Raw genomic sequence first — 27,689 nt, 5'->3', positions numbered from 1 at the left:
GAATTAACACAGAAGTCTTTGGATTATGATGTAAAGAAAAAACAAAACTATCAACAACCACCTCTTTTTCTACCAAACAGTCCTGAATTTATATACAGAAGAGTTTGGAGAAATTGCATTAAAAAAATATGATCTGTGTCTTCAGAATGACTATCGCAGAAGGAACAGGGAAAAATTTCTTTATTACATTTTTGATGTAGGAATTTGTTAGATGTATGTATTTACATTCTGCACTTTGTGCTAATCCCCTGTCGTCACGCGCTTAGCGGAAATGACGTACATAGCCAGAAGCGTGACGAGGGCTCGCTTAAAAATACAACAAGGAAGTGGACAATCACTGACAACGGTGAAATTATATTCGTACAGTAAATGTTTCATAGCTAAACGGTGACTAAATATCGAGCGAGTACCGGGAGGGTATAGTCGTGTCGGACTTACCCGTTAGCCCGTTGGTATCTGTGTGGATAAGAGCTCGAGTCCAGCGATGAACACGGACGTTGAATTTCACATCAGGCAGAATTACCCGTGGAATAAACTGCCAGCTAATGTCAGACAGGTACAGTAACGCAACACACTGTACACATGACGACACACAACGCACACTGTCGACAGCATCAATGCCTGCATCACAATCCACAGCATTAGCAAGATTTACATTGATTGTGCCTTTCATCTTTCATTCATCTGTCACAACACACGCACACACACAGCATCAGATTCCTCTTAACACACATAAAACACACATACACTTTCACAGACACACACATTATCAGATTCCTCTGCAGGACACTGGTCCATGTGTTCTCCCAATAGGATGCAATTTCCCAGAGAAGGTATTTGAATTGCAGAAATTAATACTTGCATAACACACAAGCATGGTGCATTAGTGAGATGTTCATGTTTCAGTTCACTACGTTCTTATAGGTTATTATGTAAAAGAAAAGTGCTGGGCAAAGATTAATCGCACGGTTAATAAAAAAGAGATTTTTTTGGGCATTATATACAAGTGTGTGCTTTGCGTAATTATTATGTATATATAAATACACACACATTAGCAAATTATATAAATTATATATAAAAAATCTGAAATGTGTGTGTGTGAATATATATATACAAGTATTTTTTTGGGGGGATACACCTTTGCTACTTCTTTTTGCTACTAGTTTTTGTTGCAGAATATATAAGTACAAACATTATATAAAAATTATATAAATGATATATAAAAAATCTGAAATGTGTGTGTGAATATATATATATATATATATATTCACACACACATTTCAGATTTTTTATATATAATTTTACATATACATTACATGTACATATACATACATATACACACACACACATATATTATGCAAAAATATACTTTTATTTTGTATGCGATTAAATCTTTGCCCAGCACTAAATAGAAACATCTTGTGTTAAATTGAAATGCAACTTAAATTTAATTCGTCTTTGCTTTATTGACAGAGTCTTGGAAATTCGCAGCGCGAGTATGACAAACAAGTCCTTCTGTACAGTATCCGAAACCAGCTACGTTTTCGCAATAACCTAGGTAAGCTGTAGATAAATTGAGAAATATATTGCTTTTCTCTTTACACATCTGCTTGGCTATCGTTCATTCTGACAGTGTTTGTATTTCCTACTCCATCTTTGGCCTGCAAACATTTGAGCTCTTTTTAACAGTACTGTTATGACAAAAAATATTGATCACTGCTTCAAAACTCTCTAACAGTCAGGCATGTGAAAAAAGACGAACGCAAGTATTATGAAGAGCTTTTGAAGTACAGCCGTGAGCATTTGATGCTCTACCCCTACCACCTGTCTGACATCATGGTCAAGGGTCTGCGGGTTACCCCCTTCTCCTACTACATCAGCATCATGGAGGTTTGCTTAAATTTTTTACTACTTTTGTAGTTTATCCACATGTTTTTTTAATAATATTTTACTGTTGGCAACGTTTTTAGTATAGATAGCTAAACATGATGGGTAGATGAATGGATCAGAAAATTTAGCAAAACTCGCATTGGTTTACTGTGGTGCATCCTGTGCACAGCTCTGAAGTATATGCCACATTTAATATAAAAACTCTATTATGCAGTTCAGCTTTCACTTACTGCTGATTCTGTGAATATACAACATATGGTAGTCATGGGCTGGTATCCAAGCATTTTACTGGACTAGTCTGAAAGCCTATGGGGGTATTTTCCTGTAATGATAGATGCGGTAGAGAAGTATTAAATGTGCACCCTATTATTGTCACTATATTGTTATAGCTTATTACTATAGAGGTCCTGCATTCTGACAATGATCCGGGAAGGCTAATTCAACTCATAAATAGCTGGAAAATCAAAGAGCTTGCTTTCCATATGCACACAATATAGGCTAAAGACACTGTGTTGTTAATACAGTGTTGTGTATTGATAAACTGCTTTAAATCTATTTATGTGCAGCAAGATCATTTAAAAATTACCACAATATTGCAAATGTTCATAGCAATGATATGCAATAACTATAAGCTATAATACCTAATTACTTTCATACTTAAACAAGTAATGCAGGGGTGACCAACCCTGTTCCTGGAGATCTACCCTCTTGCATATTTTACTTCCCACCTAGCTTTAACACACCTGACTCTAATTAAAAGGTAACCCTGAAATGCTTGATTGCCAGGTTTAGTTGTGTTAGATTGGGGTTGGAGCTGAACTCCAGGAACAGGGTTGGTCACCACTGAAGTAATGTATAGTTTAAGTTTAAAGTCAATGCATATAGCAGAGATAATGATGAGGCAGAGTTAACATGTGAAACATATATGTTGGTTATATTATTTCAGTTTTAAATATATTTTAATATCATGTGATTTAAAAAGTGATTTTACAATTTAATAATTTTATTTAAAGCATTACTATATCGCATATTGTATACTGCATTATCAAGCAATTTATTGCATCCCGCGTTTTTTTCCAATATTGTGCAGCCCTAGTTTAGAGCTGTAAAAGATGAGCTTTCAAAATAATGAAACGTTAAACCAATAAAATTTAACGTAACATTAGCTGCGTTTCCATTAAAGGTGACAGAGAATGAAAAAACATTCCTCCTTTAGAAATGTCCGCCAGAAAATGGCCCAATCCGAACAATGGATACGTATAACGTAAAATGCACCTTACTGCCCCCCACTCTCATTCAATTCCCTCCCCTGCAAAATAATTTGCATATATCCGGCCTATCGCCTCCAACGGGAAATAAATTGCAGCAGTGTTCGCGAAGTTCAAGGCGAAATGTTGTGTCGCGTTCTGAGGTGTGGTCTTCTATCTGTAAAATTATGTAAAACTATTGCGAAATGAACTGATATTACACAACAAAAAAAAAAACGTAATTTTGTTGTCTCGCGATACTGTAAGTAATTTCAAAAACCATGGCAGAGGGGTGTGTTCGACTTTATATGTCACTGCGCAAAAACGAGCGAGACTTGTCCTCCAATCAAACATACCGCCCCATATTTATCAGAATGATCGCATGACCTTAACGCACGCAGGTGACCTGTAAATGTTAAAAAACTTTTAATTTTTGTGATATATTCCTTTTTTGAATTGCCTAAAAAAACACCTCACCCAAGCATAAAAACATTTCTGTGATATATGGGTTTACATTGGGCGCATTTTCAATTCGCTATTTCATTTTGCACAATTTGAAGGGTATTGGAAATGCAGCTACTGTATATCTATATATTTTAATGCATTTCTGTTTAATTGTGGCATTATAGAAAACTCTTTCCCTTTGATTTAGGACATCATGAACTGTGAGAAGAGTTATGATTCGCTACCCAACTTCACTGCTGCTGACTGTAAGTTCTGTCTCTGTCTGAGCAGGGATTCATTATTTGCTTCTGTTGCCGACCGCTCATGCACAATAACTCTTTCACCGCCAGCGTTTTTAAAAAAAGTTGCCAGCCAGCGCCAGCGTTTTTCATGATTTTCACCAAAGTTTAATGCCTTCCAGAAAATGTTCTTCTTTAAATAAATAAACATACAATATACCAAATGAAAGAACAGACTCTCTGCTTTCAAACAAAAAAAAACCGTTTCATCCTACCTTTAGTGGTTCTTTTGCAATCAGCTTTTGAATATGGGTAGGTTTTTGCAAAAACACCATATTTTGAGCAAAAAGCAAAAATAATTCCATATTTGTGACGGACTTTTCATAGAGATCCCATTCAGAGCGATCTTTAAAACAGACACGGACATGCAGCAGCTTGCCATAGGGCAATACTTCCGGTTTTAAAAAGTTGCGGAAGGGCGCCACCTGGTGGATAATAGCGGTATTGCGGAAAGACGGAAAATCTCGTCATTGGCGGGGAAGCGTTTTCTCTTAATTGACGAGATATCTCGTCAATGGCGGGGAAAGAGATAATAAGGCCACAAGACACAAGAGACACTCCAGTAGTGCTCAGTCACATCTCAGCATTTTGCTATTGGGTTAGAATAAATTTAGCAAATGTTAAGTGGACTCTTATTAGTAATGTAATGTTTCATGGTCTGTTCAGCTATGATTGCATTGCATTACATTAACTCTTTCCCCGCCATTGACGAGATATCTCGTCAATTAAGAGAAAACGCTTCCCCGCCAATGACGAGATTTTCCGCCTTTCCGCAATACCGCTTTTATCCACCAGGTGGCGCCCTTCCGCAACTTTTTAAAACCGGAAGTATTGCCCTATGGCAAGCTGCTGCATGTCCGTGTCTGTTTTAAAGATCGCTCTGAATGGGATCTCTATGAAAAGTCCGTCACAAAAATGGAATTATCATTGCTTTATGCTCAAAATATGGTGTTTTTGCAAAAACCTACCCATATTCAAAAGCTGATTGCAAAAGAACCACTAAAGGTAGGATGAAACGTTTTTTTTTGTTTGAAAGCAGAGAGTCTGTTCTTTCATTTGGTATATTGTATGTTTATATATTTAAAGAAGAACATTTTCTGGAAGGCATTAAACTTTGGTGAAAATCATGAAAAACGCTGGGGCTGGCTGGCAACTTTTTTTAAAAACGCTGGCTGTGAAAGAGTTAAACATGCCCCCGTAAGATGCAGAATAATTTTTATCCATTAAATACTTTTTAAATATGATAAAAGAATAGACATCAAAACAATGTTTAAAATGATGTACACCCAAATTATGTTATACAGTAGTATCACATCACATGACCAGGTGTAGTAGCATGTTTATTAGCCATGTTTATAGTATGTCCACAGTATACAATGATCTATATCGTAGAAAATGTCTTAAGTTCAAGTGTGAATTTATTTCTAAACAACCAACACTGAGGTATAAGGAAAGTAGACTTTGCTCTCTGGTCCAGCCACAGCTTTGGATTGCTTTTGCATGGATTATTATGCATTTCTTGGCATTTTACAATCACTGTGATGGAGCAATCTAACAGTCTACAAGCACTTGACTGGAAAACAAAGAAGCCGTCACGGTTTGGTCAGTCAAAATAAAAAAGCATGGGATAGTAGAATGTGTTTACTTTATTAAGTTTTTTTTCATTTGCACATATGTCTTATTCTTCAAATGAAAGATATGTGATGGGCTAAATATATCCTATGAGAATTGAGCCACAGGGGATTTCTCTTGCAATTTAAAGTATAAAGTGCTTTTATTTAAAAATAAAAAGCAGCCTAGCGTGGATATCAGTTTTGTGCATCTGGCCATTGTATATTTAGTAGTAGCTTATATCAGTAAGGTTGCATGAGGCATGGTTGGACAGTAATAAAAGTCACCAATATTTTAACAATTGGACTGTGATCTGGATTTGCACGTTTACATTTTTATTCCTGTATAGTTTTGACTTGCAACTGGTTACTGCCTTGCTGTAAAAAATATTTTCCAAGTCCACCGTGTCCTATAGGTTTTTCTTTAGGATTTCCCCCTATTGTGCTACATTCATTTTACCCTCCTGAGCCTTCCAGGACCAGCAGCAGAGAGGCATCCCCACAGTGTTATGCCCCCAGCTGCGTACTTCACACTGAGGATGGTGTATTTTTGACTCAAACATGGCACTTTGTTTGATAGCCATAAAACCAGACACTGAAATTGTCTTCCAGCTTACTTCAGATTTTTTCACATTTACACTAGCTTTATCTTTTGTTTTTTCACCCAAACATCAGTTGTTTTATGCAGACTTTGGAATCGCTGTATCCATCGCTTGTCTATTAATGGCTTACATTCTTTTTTTTTACTTTATACAAAATATGCAATTATACACAACCAACAAACCCATTATCTGTTCACAAGTGATTTATGCTGCCTTAATTTAAAAACGTCTTGCACTGACAAATCTTAACCAATGACTGTAAAAAAATGGACGTAGTGTCTGTGACGTCACCCATAGGTTTTTGAAAAGCCAATAGTTGGCGGGGCCTGTCGTCGCCATCTTGGCATCCCTTCACTGCACATCACTAACCGAAAATGGGTAAAGAGGTGGGATGTAGGTGGCTGGTTGCTTAACCATGCCCGCCTATTCCGACAGTAGTGACTGCTCCGGCAGTTCACAAATCACTTATGTGGCCACCCCCTTAATTATGCATAAATGTAAGGCTTACAAGGAGTTACAAAAAAATTCACCCCCCTCACAGTTGTCATGAATGGCAAAATTAGCTATACAGACCAAAAACACTTCTTGTGCCCGGCTGTAAACACATTTATTTCAGCTGTGAAGTTGGGCATTTTAACATTCCCTGCCCGGGAAACCGCCCCTTTATGTGGTTGATTAAAACCAATTGACTGCACCAGTGATAATTTATGTGTGTCATCTATATATCTGCTGTATGCTCGCAGTTTTACAGAGAAGTGCGGCATCGAGTGTAGGACAACCATGCATGCACATTCAATAGCACGAGCGTAGAATCTACTTCCAGATGCAAAATATGCTTTGGCAGCCTTTGTTAATCATTAGGGATTTTGGACAAATATGATGTTATTTAATGTTAAACTATGTGAGTGGCGCTCTGTGATGCAGAAGAAATTAGAGCATTGTCCATAGTCACAGCCGCCGTCAGTCCAGTGGGTCTTTATTGCCCCGCGGCAGGGGCAATATGCTCTAAGGTTGGATAGACAGAAGGTAGCCAGCAGGCTACGCCTGGGTCTCTAAATGCAATCTCTTTATCTGAAGCGTGGCTTTTCCCCCTGCCCTTCAGAGCTCTACCCACAGCCTCTGGCGTCATGCCTGGCATGTAGTGATCAAGCCTGGCCCTCTGTCATGATCCCACAACCCTGTGCCTTTGTGCATGGAGCGGGAACAGCTATAGAGGGTGAAAATAGGCGGCATGGAGGAATTTGCCTATTGAGCTATTAAGGGACCTCAGATTACTAAATATATCCATGATGTAGAAAACCCAAGTCGAACCTTGTTAACACCGGTGTTAACATTAAGTTTAGGTGATATGATCAGAAGTAGTAGCACTAATAAAGGTGTTATCTATGCAAGACTTCACTGTTTGCTTGCATGTGCACATACAAAATATCAATGTGCATTTTGAAATTGTAATGTTTGCAGTGAAGTTAAGATTTGTAAGTAGAGTACAGAGTACTGTGCAAAAGTATTTGCTGTTTCAGCAGTTTTAATAACTATCCATAGCTCTCTTTATACATACAAACAGAAAATACAGGAAATATGTATATGAAATGTAAATTTTTAGAACAAAAAGGCAAACGTCAGTATTTAGTATTTCTCTCGGTACTAAGCACATGTTGAATACTTTTGAGGAGACTGAAGACCTGAAGTCATTCGATGAGAATTACACATTAGGGTTTAATTTAATTTAGCCTTAAAGGGGACAGAGAATGAAAAACCATTTTTACCTTGTCTTTGTTAAATAATGGTAGTCTACCCGCATTCACAAACATGCAAAAAGTGCTAGACATGCTAAACATCTCAGTCTCATAGAAATTCCTCTTTTAGAAATGTCAGCCAGAAAACGGCCCAATCTGAAAAACTGATGCTTATGACATCACAGGCATCTCACTGCCCCTCCACTTTAAAATAATTGGCTACATTTTTTGAGTGGCAGCAAAGTCAGCCAATCAGTAATGAGATTGCAAGTTAAGCCAGTAGGGGGAGCCAAATAGGTGCAAAACCACTTGTTTAAAATCCCCCACCCTAATAGAGCTATCTGAGAGAGGTTTTTAGAAAGCTTCTAAGGTATTACAGACCCAAACAAAAAATGTTTTGTCTACATGTCACATCACAGAACAAGGATAAATACCTCGTTCAATCATTCTATGTCACCTTTAAAGGGAGGGGCCATGGCATGAAAATCTGACTTTTCCATGTTTAAGTGCTATGATTGGGTCCCCAGTGCTTCTATCAACATAGAAAATGTGAAAAAGATCAACCAAGTAACTTTTTATTTTGGTAAACCATTCTCTAAAAGCACATGAAAAAATAGGTTGTTGAAATTTGGCTCTCCTTATGATGTCATAAGGAGCTCTTATTATAATAATTCCGCCCCTTAATCTGCACTATCCAATCACAGCACTGCCATTAAGTCCAGAGAGAGAGAGAGAGAGAGAGAGAGAAAATAATTCACAGCACAATTGAGTTTCAATTGCAACAAATCACCATCATTGTTATCAGTGTTTGAACTTCATCCGCTCATTTGCATTTTAAAGGACACACCCAAAACGGCACATTTTTGCACACAAAGTGGCAATTTTAACATGCTATAATAAATTATTGATATGGTATTTTGAGCTAAAACTTCACATATGTGCTCTGGGTACACCAAATATTTATTTGACATCTTAAAAAAGTCTTGTGCGCCTTTAAGAGAGCCTGCAGGTTACTGTTATTGCTCAAGTGTAAAAGGAGGTCACACCAAATACTTGACACATTAGTTTTTTTTTATTTTATCCTGTTTTCTTATACTGCATACAAATTTCCTGTATTTTTTGGTTGTATTATAACAAAGAGACTGAGAAGTATTTATATATGGACACTATACCATTGCAAAAACAACAAATCGAACGGTGGCATGATTGCCTAAAAGACAGTGCTGCATATTTAGTGAGCCTCTTCCAAGACAGATCTCAGAGTACTACCAGTGCATAGACACAGATTTGGTATCCACATATAAATCATTTGTAATTTAGCGCATTTATTGATCTAACTGTTGACATTTCAGGTCTGAGGCTTCTTGGTATTGGCAGAAACCAGTACATTGACCTGATGAACCAGTGCAGGTCTTCCAAAGTAAGTCATTTTCAATGCTTTGCTGTAGTAGATTCGTTAAGATCTTGCACATAAGCTCTCCCAGGATTTCAACATGATGTTCATTAGATGCTTCTCAAATCTGGATGGCTTCATGCATCCCTTTGAAGATCAAAGATGTAGTCCGTGGAGAGCAGTACTTTTTTGTACACATGATGATAAAACCTCACACTAAGCAGCATCTGTCTGTGGCTAGAAATTCTTCCGGAGGAAAACGGCTCGGGATCTCCTGCCTGCGAAACCTGTGGAGATCACGGTGGAACCGTGGTGGGTGGTGCAGACCGGATACATCACCGAGGATGACATTAGGGTGAGGGGGATTAATTTGGCAATGTCCTATTTGTGTAATTATATTAAACTTGTGGAAAATTACGGAAATTAATAATATAAGTGATTAATCCGTCAGTATTTCTCACAAAAAAAAAACACAGAAAATATCACAAACCAGGCTATTTACTGCAAAAGCCTCAGATTTTCTTTCCGCATGAAATTGGATGAGGACGAAACGAAAGCCCTTGTAGTTGTTCATTTAACTGTTTGATGCTGGATCGAAGTGTATGTGGTCTTGAGCTTGTGCTGGCTTGATTACAGATCTGCTCTGCAGCCGAGAAGACAGCCATTGATAAGATGATAGATTCTGGACCCCAGCTGGCCGGATCAATGGAGTACAACGTGGTTCTGAGTGAGTCTTTCAGTGTCTTAGGAGGTCACCTAAATGAAAAATGCTTCGAAATGATGAGAACAGATGTCAGTATGCTTTGGCCATTTTGAACCTTTCTTGACAGATATATCACTTGCATGATTTTAGCTTGAAGCTTTAGAGAAATCATGACATAATAAAGAAGGTCATGTCATTGACTCATTGATAAATGTACTGTATATGTTTACAGCACTGTTCTATTCATTCATCTACTCCATTTATTTCAGGTTTATACAACCGCGGCTATATATATCTCGATGTACCCATATCAGATGACAGCTGTATATCAGGTAAGTGCTGCAGTCTATCAAATAAAATGGTAGGATTTAAACAGCATTTCTGGGTTTTCCGATGACCCCTAAAGGCTGTTTGCGCTGTTAAAAGGATTTATCTCATCCATCCCGTTTTATATCAAGTCACAGACTGCGGATGGGAGTATCATTGATCCAAAAAGCATAATGGGATAATCATAAAATCCATTTGGAGGAATGGCAGGGAAAACATTTAGGGTACAAAGTCACCCACATGCTTTCTGTTTCTCAGTTCCTCCGCTCGAAGGATTTGTCATGAACCGAGTCCAGGGTGACTATTTCGAAACGCTTCTCTACAAAATCTTCGTTTCCATCGATGAGCAGACTAACGTGTCCGAGGTACATATTCAAAATCACACGTTTTCTTCTCGCTTCGTATTCTGGTTGTTTTTGAGACTCATACCAAATTTTCTATTTGTCATTTCAGCTGGCTAATGTACTGGAGATTGACTTGGGTCTGGTGAAGGTATGTGCCATGCGGGTTTGAAAATGAAAGGCTGTGTATTTGCTATAAAACGTCGGGTTTATAGCTGAATGGTGAATTTAGGATGCAAAACACAGGGCTCCAAGAAAGAGAAGCAATTTTTCAAATCCTTGGCCTTTTGATGGGATGTGAAATGAATCTGTGTTTGAATGTATGATGAGGCCTCTCTGTAGCCGTTTAGTCCCATTTAACAGTGTGTTCATGTATCAGTGAAAAACAAGATTATTCATGAGACCCATTATGGAAATGTATAACTCTCTTAATTAGAAAATGTCAAAGTTGTCTTTACTCAAAGGAAGTAATCTTTACAGATGAATTTATTTTTACAAGGGATAGTCACAATTCGTTTTCATTATCTGATTGACATTTTGCTAAGATTAAATGGTTTGTTTTCCACAGTCATTCAGTTTGTGGAAATCCATTTATTTTGTACAAATGATGATTGCACAGTGTATTCATAAACAAATAATTGTATCAAATATTGACCTTTTTTTGCTTCCAAAACATGATTTCATTCCTTAATGATGGTTGCTCTGAGCACAACAATTATCAAATGCAGTGAGTCGTATGGTTTTTATCCATTTTTAACATTAATGTTTGGTGTGTCCTCCTGTTACAGCAGTACATCTCTCTGGCATAATGTCAATATATTTTCTCAGAACTTCATCAGTAATATTATACCATACCTTCTGCAATGCAAGCAAAGGATTTGTTAGAATGTACATGTGCTGTTTATTTTCCAACTTTGAGATCTGTAAAGGGACACTCATTTTCCATCTATCCTAGAGTTAAACATTTGATTTTTACCTTTTTGGAATCCATTCGGCCGATCTCTGGGTTTGGCGCTTTCACTTTTAGCATAGCTTAGCATAATCCATTGAATCTGATTAGACCATTAGCATCTCGCTATTTCAAACTTGATTCTACTGTACATACATCGTGTACAGACTGACATAAAATTAAAAGTTGCGATGTACTAGGCAGATATGGCGAGGAACTATACTCTCATTCTGGCGTAATAATCAAGGACTTTGCTGCAGTAACATGACTGCAGGAGGCGCAATGATATTATGCAGCAGCCAAAAATATTCCCCTTAGTAACTTTCAATGGAAGGCGACTATTTTCGGTCTTAGTACACGAAGAAGATCAAGTTTTAAATAGGAAAAATATCGAAACTCTTTGGTTATTTTTTAGCACGATGCTAATGGTCTAATCAGATTCAATGGATTATGCTAAGCTATGCTAAAAGTGGTTGCGCCAGACCCAGAGATCAGCTGAATGGATTCCAAAACAGTAAAAATCAAATGTTTAACTCTAGGGGAGCTGGAAAATGAGTATATTTTTAAGTGGAGTGTCCCTTTAAAGGGGTCAGTAAGGAAATGACCTATCTCCTTATGATCACTCTATTTTATGGTTTATAGAGCATAATGATGACTTTGTAGATACAGGCCATCATAAGCTGGAAAATAAACAGCACTTGTGGGTCAGGTGAAACTGTCCTTATGGTTCCTTGTATGATAACTTTCATAGTAGAAGTGCAAGGCTTGTCCGTGATGTTGTGTTAGGAGAATCAACCCTCACAAAATTAAACTGACTCTTTCTTTTTTTATATAATTTATCAAATTAATGTTTCATGAACTTTCAAGTGAAAAAATGTTAGCAAATAGTTGCTCAAAATGAAAGCTATTTCTCAAGCTTATCTAACACAAGTGAAAAGCGCAAGTTGTCACAGTCAGTGCTCGGTCACAGTGCTGAGAGAGAGAGAGAGAGAGAGAGAGAGAGAGAGAGAGAGAGAGAGAGCACATGTTTTCAGAGATAACCTATAATTTACCTAACAGCATCATTTGCTCTTATTCTACCTCACTAATCAAACTAAATGTGAAAATCATTATAAACAAATAGGTGTTATGCACTGTTTTATAGATCTTTGAATTATAGGCACTGATTAATGAATGATCATGTTTTATAAACTCAAATAACTCAATGTTTAATGTTTAATGTTAAAGGTGCATTGTATAACTTTTTAAATTATCTGAAATGCAATATAATATTCATAACAATATTATCAGTGGTGTACAAATACACCGCAAGTCTCCCTACCTGGTAGTCGCCGTTTCGTGCCACCCATAGACTGTAAAAAATATGTACGTAGAGTCCGTGACATCACCCATAGGTTTGTGAAGAGCTTTTTTGAAGCCAATAGTTGGACTTCGGAAGCATGAAGGCAGCTCAAAGAAACGTTTTTAGACAGACTTCACAGGCAGCGTGTTTGATAACGAATCACATATTTGAAAACTACAATACTAATTTCTCGCTAGAAATGCAATTAAAATGTTTAAAAGTGAAAATATACATTTTTTTACACAAAATTTGTGCTCCAGCCGCTTTCTTGGCCATCATTTTATTTTTTCGAACTCAACCAGGCCCAACCAATCACATTCCCAATCCGCGCACACGCATAGAATTGTGGGACAAGATCTCAGGAGTCAGGAAGTAAAACTAACATTGGATTCCGACATGCCTTGATGCCTTCCTGCCTTGGATTGCTACCTCAGAAGGCAGCAATTTAGAGTTTTCAGACGTAGCCATAATTTAAAGGCATTCTAAGCGAATCGTTGTTTTGATTTTTGAAATGTGTTTTCAAACAAACCGAGTGTAGTTAACTCCTCCCCCTCCCTTCCGTGCTTTCATGAACGCGCCCAAATCCTTCTTGGCGTTTATTGGCTGGAAAACTTTGTTTTGCTTCGTGGTGCAGGTTTGGCCACTGTGTGTATATTGAAGTTTGTAGAGCCTGGGCTGTCTACAGAGATCGCGTTTTTTTACAGTTGATCAGCTGACAGGCAGCAAGCAGATAGTGAGGAGATGTTTGCTGTATGTAACAAAAAATGTTTTATGGTCTAAAACGTGTCAATTCGCTTAGAGCGCCTTTTAAACGGATGAGTTACAAAAAAATTCACCCCCCTTGCAGTTGTCATGAAGGGCTAACTTAGCTGTTCCAGGCTGTACATATATTATTTCCTGCTGTAAAGTTGGGTATTTTAAGATGGGGGTCTATAGGAATTGTTGGTTCAGACTCACTATGCATTTTGAAAGGGAGGTGTGAGCTGTGGACTGAGCTGTTTGTTGCAATTCACAGTCTTACCTAGATGCCACTAACAATGTAAACAGTGGGCCTTTAATAATGGCTTTTTAATCTTAAATGCATTTAATTATTTTTTTATTCCCAGAAATTTTGTATTAAGTAGCTGCATTTGGTATTGATATAAATGTGACCCTGTCTGTGAAATTCAGGCTGAAGTCTCAAAGTCTTATTACAAGATTAGGAGCATCAAAGTTTGCTTTCAATCATTAATTTCACTTCAATTTCAATCTTTGACATGACCTTACTCAGTCAGTATCAAATATATTACGATTATATTATGTAGGATGAATTTATGTAAGACTAGTTAATTACTAAAACTTACTTTAGCCGTCTTGTTACATACAGTGTCACAAATTATACTAGCTTTGATGCTACGTTCTGATTGATAGGGATGTACCATATTTTTTCAGAGACATATAATTACTGAGTTTCATTCTTGAAAACATAAGAAGAATGAGTTTTAATGCACATAATTTTTTATTTTATTGAAATGAGAGAGGCAATCTATACAAGAAAAGTTTTCTAAATGTTTTGTCATTTAACCAACCTGAAAATATCAAAATTCTCACTGAAACCTCAATAAAAGGGATGTGTAAGTCACATCTAGCCTGACCTACTTTCTCCAATACTTAGTCATTCTCAAGAGCCAGAATTTTATCTCAATACGTTTCCCCAATTTTCTCCGCTTCAACTATAACCATTTGCGTTGGTGTGTAGCTCTAAACATAACCTTTCGAATATCAGTAGGTGTGTATTCATAAATTTAGTTTTGTTTGGCCTTGCTGCAGATTGAGATTTTGTGTTCTTCAGGTGAAAAAGGCAGATAATGTTGTGTTTAGGTGAGATACAATAAGCTGTTTCTGATAGCACTATGGATAATTCATGGCGCTTTGGGATGCTTTCCAAACAGTCCTGTTGACTTTCTCATAAATAAACGTGTTAACATATTTACTGCAGTGGTTAATAATGCATCACTGATTTGTACATATAAATATTATACTGACAGTTTTCTCTCTGCTTTCCCAGAATGCCGTGTCCATGTATTGTCGCCTAGGGTTCGCTATCAAAAAGGGTCAGGTGATCAGCCCAGATCAGCTTCACCCCTCATGGAAGAGCGCCCCTTCGGTCAATAAACTCAAGTATGTTGTCTTTTATCTGCGGACATTCCTGACATTAATAAATAGGCTTTTGTACGTTCGGCCCATGTCTAAGAAGCAAACAAAACAATTGCTGCCGAGTATGAGGGAGCTCTTCGCACATACAGAGGGTTTTATGCCACTTCGACTGCTGGATGTGCGGCAGTTTTTGTAAAAATAAAAATAAATACCCCTCTATAAAGGAATCAGTTTGTGCTGCTAAAGATGTACATTTTGGAAGGAAAGCATAGCAGCAAGATTATTAATGCATGAATTACATGTATGTGTGAAGTGCTCCTTGTTTCGTTGTATTTAAATAAGTCCTCCCATGTTTGGCTTTAAACCAGGAGCACTATGGACCCCCAGAAGATGCTGCTCTCATGGGAAGGTGGCAGTCCAGTGATGGAGGCGGGTTCCTCAGCCACTGATACTGACACCACCAGCCTGGAGGACCAGGGTGAGAGCGTGATCGCTTTCAATAAATCACACACAGCTTTTCCACTCAACCTTCAGACATCAACAGACTCTACTGTGCCGTTTATTAACCATTAGTCTGGCTCATTCATGCGTACATCATAATAACGGGGATTTAATTGACTCTGTGTGTTTTTCCATGTCATCCAGATACGGCTAGCGTGAGCAGTCTAAGTATTCCTGCGGCCCCAACTAAGAGGATTGCCTTCTTGTTCGACTCCACCCTCACCGCCTTCCTAATGATGGGCAATCTCTCCCCTGTGAGTGTCTCGCTTTCTTGGAAGGATTCTTGTTTTATTGTCTGTAGATATTTGATACCGAATGTGCCTTTCAATGTGTTATAAAAGTACTTGGTGCTGTGTTTCTCAACACATTGGAGGTTTGTGACCTAGGGCCCTATTTTAACGATCTAAGCGCATTGTCTAAAGCGCACAGCGCAACGTCTAAATGGGCGTGTCCGAATCCACTTTTGCTAATTTAACGACGGGAAAAATGGTTTGTGCACCAAGCGCATGGTCGAAAAGGATTGGTCTTATTTTTTTAATGAGTAAAGGGAGTAATAAGTGCAATAAACCAATGAGAGTCTCAGCTCTCATCCCCTTTAAAAGCCAGTTGCGCTTGCGCTATGTCTAATCCCTATTTAGATGACAGACTTTGTAAATTGAAAAACTAAGCGGAGGAAGAAGATCCCCAGTTTAAGTTAAATAATTGTGTTGTTTTTCATTTGTATTGAATTTTTAATTTTTTATTAAAACCTTTAAAACCCGTTTTCTTTTAGTCATGGAAGTAAAAAGCAGGCTTTTAATTGCTTTAAATGTATGGCTATCCAATATCATCAAAAATAATTTACAAGTATGTAAGAAAAGGTTTGTACTCTAAAAATACTTTATTTGTAACAAACAGGAGACAAAGAATTTACAAACGGCTCTCGGAACGTTTCAGCACTTGGTCAGCGTCATCAGTTTTTTTTTAAGCATTACTTAAAAAATTTTCTCATCTCACCATATCCACAGAGTCATCATATACAATAAATCCGTGAGGTAGCATTTAAAACAAAAACATTTAAAAACAGATGCATTTGTTTAAAGCAAAGCATTTATTTACTTACCAGGCTACAGGTGAAGCAGCTCTTTGCGCTTTCTAACGTCTCATAATTAGTCCTCATTTATGTCCAAGAGACTCAATAATAATCTTTTACATTCAATCCTTTAATCTTACATATTTAAAAGCTTTTTTGTGCTGATGCGCATTCATGTATGTGATAAGCAAACCCGCGTTGTCGTCCCATTTATAGGCGCATATTACTAATGCCCTCTTTAAATAACAAAAAACATATTGCGCCATTGACTTTAGACTTTAGACCAGGTTTTTGTTGGTCAATGGCGTAGTCTATTTTGTTGCCACAAAATAAAAACGCACCAACAATGCGCCTGAACACACCTCGTTTTCAGACTAGAACGCCCATGGGCGCAAAAGTGGGCAAATGCATTTGCTACTTAAACAACGTGGCGCTAAACGTGAAAATGATAATTCGCAGGGTGGAAACTAACAAAAGACACATGCGTCGCGTGTAAGATAGAGCCCCTTAACATTAAAGTGGTAGTTCACCCCAAAATTAAAGTTGTCATTATTTACAATCATTTTTGTTTTAAAACCTGTATGAATTTTAAACACAAAAAATGGTGATCATAGATGGTAAGTACACAGTTGACAGTACCCATTCACTTCCATAGTATTTGTTTTTCCTACTATGGGCACGTCAACTGTGTGCTTACCATCATTATTCAAAATATCTTATTTTGTGTTCAAAACTCATACATGTTTTAAACAACATGAGGGTAAGTAAATGATGACGTAATTTTTATTTTTGGGTAAACTATCCCTTTAAGGAGGGATTAAACGTTTAATAGCGAATCATAGTATGGTTAAAGGGGACATTTCACACGACTTTTTTAAACTTAATAACTTTTAAATAAAATAAACTGTGGTGTCACCAGAGTGCATATGTGAAGTTTTAGCTAAAGAAAAATGTGCCGTTCTGGGTGTGTCCTTTAAAATGCAAATGAGCTGATCTCTGCACTAAATGGCAGTGCTGTGGTTGGATAGTGCAGATTAAGGGACTGCATTATCCCCTTCTGACATCACAAGGGGAGACAAATTTCAATTACCTATTTTTTACATGCTTGCAGAGAATGATTTACCAAAACTAAGTTACTGGGTTGTTGTTTTTCACATTTTCTAGGTTGATATAAGCACTGGGGACCCAATTATAGCACTTAAACAAGTCAGATTTTTATGATATGTCCCCTTTAAAATAGATTTTGAGTCTGAGATTTTTAATGCTTGACTCATACTGTCATTTGTACAAATACTAGTGAGTTGTTTCCTCACATTTCCTCTCTACCCGTTTTCGTTTCAGAACCTAAAGAGCCACGCTGTCACGATGTTCGAGGTGGGAAAGTTGTCTGATGAGACCCTGGACAGTTTTCTCATGGAACTGGAGAAGGTAATACTCCTATTATAAGACACAAAGGAGGCTGAGAGAAACCGCAGACAGACGACTTCAGCCTCTGTGCTTGAAATGGAAATGATTACACAACACACGTCCGCATTTTTCTCATCTCTTTCACACTCAAAAAGCATAAGGGCTATTGCATTTCTTTGATATCACTGCAGCCTGTAGTTATTTTTTGGTTCTCACAGTGACATATATTGGCCTCTTTGTGTGATGATGCGGTTGATAAGGATGTTGATATGTTGTAAGGTGGAGAGCACCGCTGAAGGAGAGGCTCAGAGATATTTTGACCACGCGCTGACCCTCAGGAACACGATACTCTTTTTGCGCTACAACAAAGATCTCACCCCGGATCAGGGCCCTGACTTACCAAATATAGGTATGGGACAGCATCTGAGCGTTTATGTTTGCTAGGGCTGAATGATATCGGGAAAATACTTGTTTTGTGCAATATTATAGCAGCGCTAAAGTTAATGGGTTCAGTTACACATACTGATAAAATTTATAATTGCAATTATACTGGATGAAAAGCATCTGCCGAAAGCATAAATGTAAAATCTCTAATTTGAACCTCATTCAAAACATTTTTAAAAGCATTTAAATTTTTCTTAATGTCATGTTTAAAAGGAAAAAAAAATATCAGTAGAAAAAATTTAACATATTTGTTTATCATTATGTGTTGATCTACAGGTGGATATAAAGTAAAGCGATTAAATATTGTTTCTCCTCGTGTTTCAAAAACCAATGTGGAGAGCATGCTTTGATCATTTTAAGCCACATTTTACAATATTTTACTGCATTTAACGCTGAAATTATTTTAAAGGAAAACACCGCTGTTTTTCAATATTTTACTATGTGTTTACCTCAACTTAGATGAATGAATACATACCTATCTTTTTTCAATGCGTGCACTTTTAATCTTTGTACAGCGCTTCGTGAATGTGTTAGCATTTAGCCTAGCCCCATTTATTCCTATGGCTCCAAACAAAAGTTTTATTTTGTGCCACCATACTTACTCGTGTAACTCATGTAATAGTCTTTAAATAGTGAAAACATGGAAGTGTTTGGTGGCTTTTAAATTCATCCCTGTTTGGACCAATAGGAATGAATGGGGCTAGGGTAAATGCTAACACATTCACGAGGCGCTGTACAAACATGCATGTTACTATTAATGTCTTTATTTCAACTGTATCACTCTTAAGACCCACTTAATTTTCTTCCAAATATAAAGCGGTACAAGTAGACACATGTTAGCATGTCCTGGTTGGCACTCATGTAGGTTTGTGTCTCTCTTTAGGCTTGCCTCTGGACCTTCTCCGCTGTGAGAGCCTGCTGGGATTGGACCCTGCCACCTGCAGCCGTGTGTTAAACAAGAACTACAAACTGCTAGTTTCCATGGCGCCGCTGAGCAACGAGATCCGACCAATCAGCAGCTGCACGCCTCAGGTAGCCCCAGCTCACCCAGGAGATTGTATTCAGACCGCAGGGAGGGAGGAGTGATCATTGGGACACACACAATTGTGTGCTTGCTCAGTGAGCAGTCAGATCGGTGTCCCCTTGAGAGTATGATTCGAGCTAAATAGGTGTTTTGTGTCCCTCTGGGTTTTTTTTATGAAAGTTACACCATGCAGGAAAAAAATACTTTTTTTAAATACTGTTTAGATAGCCAGAATAGGCTTTATGCCCAGCTGCACTACTTCCTGAACTTCAGCCAGCTCCTTGTTTCCTGTCTTCCATTATTGGACAAACTGATTAATCCAGGTGTGCCTGACCTCAGTAGTCACAACAACAATAATCAGACACACCTGGATTAATCAGTTTGTCCAATAATTGCAGACAGGAAACAAGGAGCTGGCTGAAGTTCAGGAAGTAGTGCATTTTTTTCTGAAGAATAATAAAACATTAACAGCCAATTAAAATTCAATCCTATTTGTAGTTCATAAAATGTAAAACTGCAGCACGTGAGCTAAGAACAAACTTAACGTTATTGTACAATGGTGTGAATGCTAATATAGTTAATTGGTCTGTCTTTCAGCACATTGGCCCAGCCATTCCTGAGGTTAGCTCCATCTGGTTTAAACTCTACCTGTACCACATCACTGGTCAAGGCCCTCCATCACTGCTCCTATCCAAGGGCTCTAGGCTTCGAAAGCTGCCTGATATATTCCAGGTCGGTTTTATTATGGTGAATTGAGTAATTTCACTTCACTTTTAAGTAAAATAAAGCATTGATTGTTTGTGTTTAAATAATGCCTGTAACTCTTTTTTTTACTCAGGTTTATGACCGGTTGCTTATTACATCATGGGGTCATGACCCTGGGGTTGTCTCGACATCTAATGTGCTAACAATGCTGAATGATGCCCTCACCCACTCTGCTGTGCTGATTCAGGTAATGGACAGGGAGGGACACTGACCACCCATTAACATTATTCTCACAAACCTAGATGTATTAAAAATTCACATCCTTTTTTAGGGTCATGGAATGCATGGGCATGGTGAGACTGTCCATGTGCCCTTCCCATTTGACGAGGAAGATCATAAAGCAGGTGAAATCACAGCACTCATACAGTGGCTTAAGTAGTATGTGGATACTGTTGATGTTGTTGGGTTGAAACCTCATATGTTTAACCCGTTAACTGCCGCTGACACCTAAGTTTGCTTCAATATTTCTCATGTAAATGTTAATCTATCACGAAAAACTAGATATTGTTGGAAAGGTCTAAGAATGTAGTTTTCATATTGCAAAACCTTTTAGCAGGAATAATAATGCAGTAACTGTCATTTATTTGTTTGTGACTAGAGTATGCAGCAAACCAACACAAACCTCAGATTTTTATTATTTTATGTATTAAAAATAATAATATATAGCATTTTTATTCTTTACAAATAAATGTAAACCTCTTCAAAAAATATAAATATTTTCACCTCCAGACACTTCCGTAAAAAACAATAAATTGTCTTCTTTAAAACAAGACCAAAATTAAGCTTCTAGACCAGAGTAATATTAATTTGAAGATGTACATCACCTTTTCACCACCCCCCACTCAAAAAGGGCTGCGCCAGTTAAAGGGTTAAAATTTTTACTTTTTAAGAAAAACGCTCACTTTTTTTATTTAATTAAACTTTGGCTTTAATTGTTGGATATTTTGGCTTTATATTTGGTAAAAAACATTGCATGTGCCATAATATTATAAACTTTTTAATAAAATCAAGCTTAATGTCGTCATGAAACGGAAGTAGTGATTGTGAAAAAGTTAGGGCTGGACTTGAATTCATTCACTGAGAGTTGATTGGATTGTTTGAAGTTGGGACCCCGCCCATGTGCCGTACCATATGACCAGAAGTAAGGAGAGATCGTTTCGAGGAGGGGAGGAGATTAGCGTTTTTGATTAAAGATTAGGAGGGCACATAATTTTTTTTAAATAATGAAGCTCACAGATAAATCATTTGTAAAAAAAATACTACAATATTGTACATTGTACATTGGGGTAAAAAGTGTTTTGAGCTCGTATCCTCATTTTAACAGTCCACAATATCATTCTAACCAACTGCTTTATTTTGTGTTACCTTTGATAGACTTCTCATATTCCAACATGTGTGGGCACAAAGCCCTTAAGATTCTGCGGGAAAAGGTGGATCTGGAGCACCAGTGTGGCTACATCACCATGCTGAACCACAACAACAGACATCGCAGGCGACCCAGCGACGCCGACGGTGAGGCTAAGAGCTATTTCCAAGTTCACGCTATCCATTTAACCAATTACTGAAAGGCCTGAACCGCCTGAGCATTGCCATTCTGGGCCATATTGATAAATGCTCCAATTAGATTAGAATGACGAAACGCTGTCCGGCCTTTCACCTCTGTGTTTTATTAAAGCAGATTTTTTGCTGTCTAATTCAATTAGTGTTTTAATTGTAGTCTACATGTTTGTTTGCATCACTAATCAGACTGAAAGCTGTATGCTTCCCTCAGGGTCTCAAAGGAGCTTTAGATTCACTCTCTTTGCTTTCCTCACAGGAGACCCTGAGCTTAGTGGAGTGCTTGATGCCAATGGAAGCAATGAATCTTTCGAGCTGGTCACAGAGGAGAATAATGGAGACGGCAGCAAGAAACAGGGAACAGAAGGTGTGGACAAACTCGGACTAATTTAACCTCTAATTAGAAAACATGCTATACAGATGAACGTAATGAGGTACAATTCGTAAGATATAGAAGGGATATAGAACGGATAGAAAGGACGTTCCTGTTCTGCATGCACAGATTCCAGGTGGACATGCTAATGGGAAAGCCAAGTAATGATGTGACCAAGTAAATACCAGGTGCACAGAAAATTCTGTCTGTTCTTCTTCCCAGGATCCTCCAGTGAGGATGAATGGGTTCCTCTGGAGCTCTGCTTCGGGATGCCCCTCTTCAGCTCTGAGCTAAACCGCAAAGTGTGTGAGAGGATTGTTTCCCACAAACTGTGCAGCAAAGATAGGTGATTACTAAATCAATTGTCTACTTTAATTTATTGTGCATTTATGATGCTTGTGACTTTAAATCCAGCTAATTTCCATCCACCCCGTATTGTTGCCTGTCACTTTACCACTATCAGAAAGGTCACACAGATATTATTGTACCAATTTGACTTAATATTATTAATAATCTGTTTTCTTACAGTCTTCAAGAGTTACTACATTCCAGTAGAAAACTATCATTGAAGGTTCTCAGTTTTGTTCAATCATTCCAGGTAAATCTTCACCAGTTTCTTTTAAATGTTTTACAATTGTCTTTCTTTTAGCTCTGCTAAAGTCTTCTGGGGTTCACATATTTTAGGTTACATTTTTTTGGGTTACGGGAGTGACAACCGGAATCTACTACCAAATCAACTACCGCAAAATGCAGGTAGTGACAACCACAATAATAGAAATTATGCGCAGTGTGTAGAGAATCGAACTGAACAACTAGTTGTTAATACCATATTTAAACTTGCACTGGAAATGAGCTATGAGCGTATACTCAGGGTTGGGCAAAAAACATCAAAATGTATTAAAATAAAAAACATAGTTTTAAGTGTGTCAAAATAAACTACTGTATTTTTGTATTTTGAAAATACTAAAAAAGACTTTTACAAGGGAGGGAGCATGAAATTTCTTCATAAACCTTCCATGAGTTGCACTATTTGATCTATTGCTTCACCATTACACGACTGATTGAGTCATGCAAAAATCTGACATATGCGAAAGGCCTACTTTGCATTTGCAACACTGACAAACAAGTAATTCCTGGGAGACAACTGAACAAACACCAAAACTTAAAGAATAAATCCGGTATTTAACACTTTGAGTCTCATTTCTGGTTTGCTTTGGATGAACTACAGTGATGGACACTGAAATTTTAACAATGGGTCGTGTCTTGACTTTTTGACTTGTTTAGAAGCGTCTCTTGACTGCTTCAGAATGGAAGTCAATGACCATGCACAAACATGTCATTAAAACAACACTTAACGTTCATTTTCAAAACTGTGCTACTCACCAAGTGGTCCGTGGTGTTCGCTGATGATTAAAAACAAATATATCGGCGCAATGTATGATTTCAATCCATGTTATTTGCTATAGTGGAACTATTTTTTCAGATACCTCACAACCGCGTATATACTTCCGCTCTATATTTGAGTCTGAAGCGTTAGCACACTCCCGACCACTTGATGGCGACAAACACTTTGCCGTACAAGGACGCTGAATGGAACTCGGTGTCTAGTGTATAGACAGTCACAATCGAGCTCAACTTCAAACCTAAAGCTGGTCACTGAGCCATCAAATATGGGAAACATTTCTTCTGAGAGAAACCGATCGAAAAAACTACAACCACATGGAAACAGACCCTTTTCGGTTTCCCGGCGGCGGAGTGATATATCAGCGAGCAATGAGTCTTCCAAAAGAAGTCAATGGAATTTTACAAAATGCCAAATAAAACACGACAAAAACTGTATTTCGCTACACAACTTGTTTTTAATCATCAAAGAACACCACGCACCACTCGGTGAGTAGCACAGTTTTGAAAATGAACGTTAAGTGTTGTTTTAATGACATGTTTGTGCATGGCCATTGATTTCCATTCTAAAGCAGTCAAGAGACGCTTCTAAATGAGTCAAAAACTCAAGACACGACCCATTGTCAAAATTTCAGTGTCCATCACTGTAGTTCATCCAAAACAAACCAGAAATGAGACTCAAAGTGTTAAATACCGGAATTATCCTTTAACATGAACTGTTAAAAATGATACCAAATTATGCAAAAAATTGATGAAATCAATTTCTTACCTTGACCACCACCTTTCATATGGATTAATTTTCTGGTCTGAGGCAGGGCATACATTATAAATAAATAATACAAATATCGTGGCATACACATTTATACTTTATTAACCCTAGAAACAAAATTGCTTTATAAAAAAGCCCAAAAACAATTAAGCCTTAAAATAGTTAAAGCAACTATAGTTTGATTCACGATTTTACAATTCCACTGTGTAAGTGTGTATAAGTATGTTAACGATATGCAAAAGGTACACACCCCAAAGTAAACGATGACACGAGTTATCGTTTCCAATGTAAATCTCTTTTTTTGGACTACAACAAACACATGGATTGTAGGTAACAGTTTACTTTCTTGGCCTGTTGACGTGGACATGACGTTCATTATCATAAATCCGCCCGCTTCTGAAATACAGCCTATAAGTTAACTCCTGTCAGCATTGCATTGTGAGCCAATCTTTCAAATATGGTAAGGAGCTTCACATTTCCATCTGACGTCAGAGGTATTCAGACCAATCACAATGTACTGGTAAGATGGCCCATCTGGTACACAGCGCTTTTCAGATCGATGAGTTTTATATCTGGAGCTACAAAAATGTATGGTTTGTGGAAAATAATTAGCTTTTTAAACCATAAACCACCTGAACCCATTGTATTATACCAAATACAACAAATAACATTGTTTTTTAGCAATGAAATAGGTGCACTTTAAGCCCATATATTGATCGTTTAGAGAGGATTTACTACCTTGTTTAAATTTGGTTGTCACTCCCCAAAAATATGTTGTTAATCTGTTGTTTTTCAATACATGTAAGTATAAGTCTGTAAAGTTACAGATGGCAGCTTTAATTTTCTTTAATAATAACAAATGTTAATGTTTTTTTTTAATTGGGCAGTTATGCTTTGCTTCAATATATTTCATCAGTCGAAATTATATTTGTGATTGCATCACTTACATCCAGTAATAACAAATAACTGCAAAAACCATTAGAATAGTCAAAGAAATTGATTGGTTTGAATGTGTGGGACCTCTCATTTTTACTGTTCACCATCCCTTACAGGATAGCAAGCAGCCTGCAGACCCTGACAGTGGGGTTTCGGGTCCCCTGTGTCAGCCCCCAGCAGAGTCTGGCGTTCCCCTCCCCGCAGTCAACCTGTTCTTTAAGGACGGCGAGCTGAAAGAGTGGAGTGGGAAAGCCCCGACCTCTCTACAGATTTCTACTTCACAGAAAGATCAACCCACATAAAACAACCAGCCCATTCAGTTCCACACAGCACCCACATTCGAGCACTTATTTCACGAGTAACCACATTACCCCCCGACCCTGAATCACACGAAGCCATCAGGTCTGGATGCGAGCGTCTAGAGGTCAAGAGTAAAACTACAGAGTTTAATAATTACATGATCTAATCTTACACATTTCTGTTTGTCAGATACTGTATTACAAAATAGAAAATCTATTTACAAAAAAATCCTTTTAATGTGTATATAGACTTTGCTTGGAAAGCATAGGACCAATCCAGTGGTTGGATGAAGTCACCCAGGTCTTCTGTATATGAACCCCAGCCTAATTGTATTGTCATGTTTTGTGACCTGATGCATGATATCATTGCACAAAATCTTAGAACTACTTGACTGAATCAGCAGGGTTTGAAAACATGAAAATGAGGTTTACGTTTGCACAAAGCCTGTGGATGAGATTCTGCTTTATAATTTTACTGTTATTTCAAAGTATCTTGCATTTAGGGGGTCGTATTCCAGTTCAAAACCTGTCCGTCTCATTTCTGCTTCGCAGAGGAGCGTTTCTGCTTCACTGAGACCAAAGACCAATATTTTATGTTGATTTTTACCATTCTTTTATTTTTCTACCACCTTATCTGCTTTGTGCCCAACAGACTGCTGTATCACCAAATGCACGCTATTATACTTGGCCAGTTTAAAGACTTCCTGTTTGGACTAACAGCAGTTATACTGAGAATTTTTGCAATGCTTCTGCTTTAGTCCAGAGGGAGTCACACACAAAGTAGCAAGTAGTTACAACAAAATCATTTATAATCCATCAGTACCTAGATGTGTTAAATGTCAGTATAAGTTAAGAGTTTATTGTGAAAATATGCATCATAAAGGTATCCCTCGGTGGCCTGAATCTTTTCCTCTCGCCTTCACTGAGGTTGCTGGCAGTGTTTCCCCAATCGAACCGTATAGTGGTGTTTCATAATGATGATGATGATGAAGACAGATTAGAGATCTTGGTGCTGCATGAGTGTGTAGAGTTGTTGTGTGTAGTGTGTGCAGTTCTCTCCTCACTTCTTCTTTTCTCCACGCCATTCCTTCCTGCATCTATAAAATCCAGAAGACACCAGCCCCATGCCTGACCTTATTACAGTGTTAGGAAAGAAAACCCAATAGTTTTTTTAAAGTCACCCTGCATTTTAGGAACTCTATGTTGTTGTGTACTTGATGGGACTGTGTAAATGCTCTTGTAATTAAATGGGTACCGAAATTACATTTCCCCTGTCATGCCATTGACATTCACCAAAATATATGTTATAACAAATGAATATGTAAAAAATATATGAAAGTACTAATAAATATGTTACAAAACACATTTTTTATAAGCTTTAGTATGTGTTTTGGGGGGGAGGTTGAAAACTTTCAGTTTGTTGATGTCTCAGCTATGGGAAAGCAGACTCCCTAGTGACTGTAATTACTGTATAGCAACACAAATTCAGGGTGTCACCAGGGGGCAGTGAGGCCCTAAATTGGGGCATGTCATCGAATAACACAAGGGTATCAGTCAACCAACCCAGCTGTACAAAAACAACATTCTTTATTTTCCATGCCTACGTAAAGAGTCTATTGGTTTTAATCTTTAATTTTATTCGTTATATATCTAATATTATTGTTCCTTAATAATTAATATTTGAATTGATATGTTTTGCTTTTAAAACTAAGCCTTCACAAAATGTTTATATTATATGCAGGTTTCCCACGGGTCCTTGAAAGTTATTGATGGAGGGGGGGGGGGAATTCAACACCTTGGGAAATTTTTGAAAATATACATACATAAATTCAGGTCATTGAAAGTGCTTAAATATATTTTATGCAAGAAGTTTTCTGGAAAAAATCCATATTCCCTGTGTAGTGTAGAATAATATCATAAAAATTGTAGACTTTTTAAGCAAACGTCCTAAACTGTTCCCTTTAAATGCTTATTTCTTCTGTATGCGAATGTTGATTCATACCAAAATGCTTTTTTGCATAGTTGCGTTTGACACATAAAAACGTTTCGGTTTACATATGTAACTGTTGTTCCCTGAGAAGGGAATGAGACGCCGCGTCTCCCTTGCCATACTTCCTGCATC

The 27,689-nt window shown here is 37.6% G+C and overlaps 1 protein-coding gene across 1 annotated transcript; it reads left to right on the top strand.

Annotated features, from left to right (window-relative positions):
* Nucleotides 1-271: 271 nt before the first annotated feature.
* Nucleotides 272-26,930, top strand: fam91a1 (family with sequence similarity 91 member A1). The gene is made up of 24 exons (XM_065292815.2): nt 272-556; nt 1,474-1,558; nt 1,739-1,890; nt 3,790-3,847; nt 9,181-9,248; nt 9,463-9,576; nt 9,858-9,948; nt 10,194-10,256; nt 10,510-10,616; nt 10,705-10,743; nt 14,931-15,043; nt 15,388-15,497; nt 15,665-15,774; nt 17,934-18,020; nt 18,279-18,408; nt 19,327-19,475; nt 20,065-20,199; nt 20,306-20,419; nt 20,504-20,576; nt 21,607-21,744; nt 22,049-22,156; nt 22,385-22,508; nt 22,691-22,760; nt 25,385-26,930. The coding sequence occupies exons 1-24, from the start codon at nt 485-487 to the stop codon at nt 25,568-25,570; spliced, it is 2,496 nt and encodes an 831-aa protein (XP_065148887.1). The 5' UTR covers nt 272-484; the 3' UTR covers nt 25,571-26,930.
* The last annotated feature ends 759 nt before the right edge of the window (nt 26,931-27,689 follow it).

Source organism: Paramisgurnus dabryanus, chromosome 19 (assembly GCF_030506205.2).
Source record: "Paramisgurnus dabryanus chromosome 19, PD_genome_1.1, whole genome shotgun sequence".
Classification (NCBI taxonomy): Eukaryota; Metazoa; Chordata; class Actinopteri; order Cypriniformes; family Cobitidae; genus Paramisgurnus; species Paramisgurnus dabryanus.
This window is presented reverse-complemented; position numbering and strand designations above follow the sequence as displayed.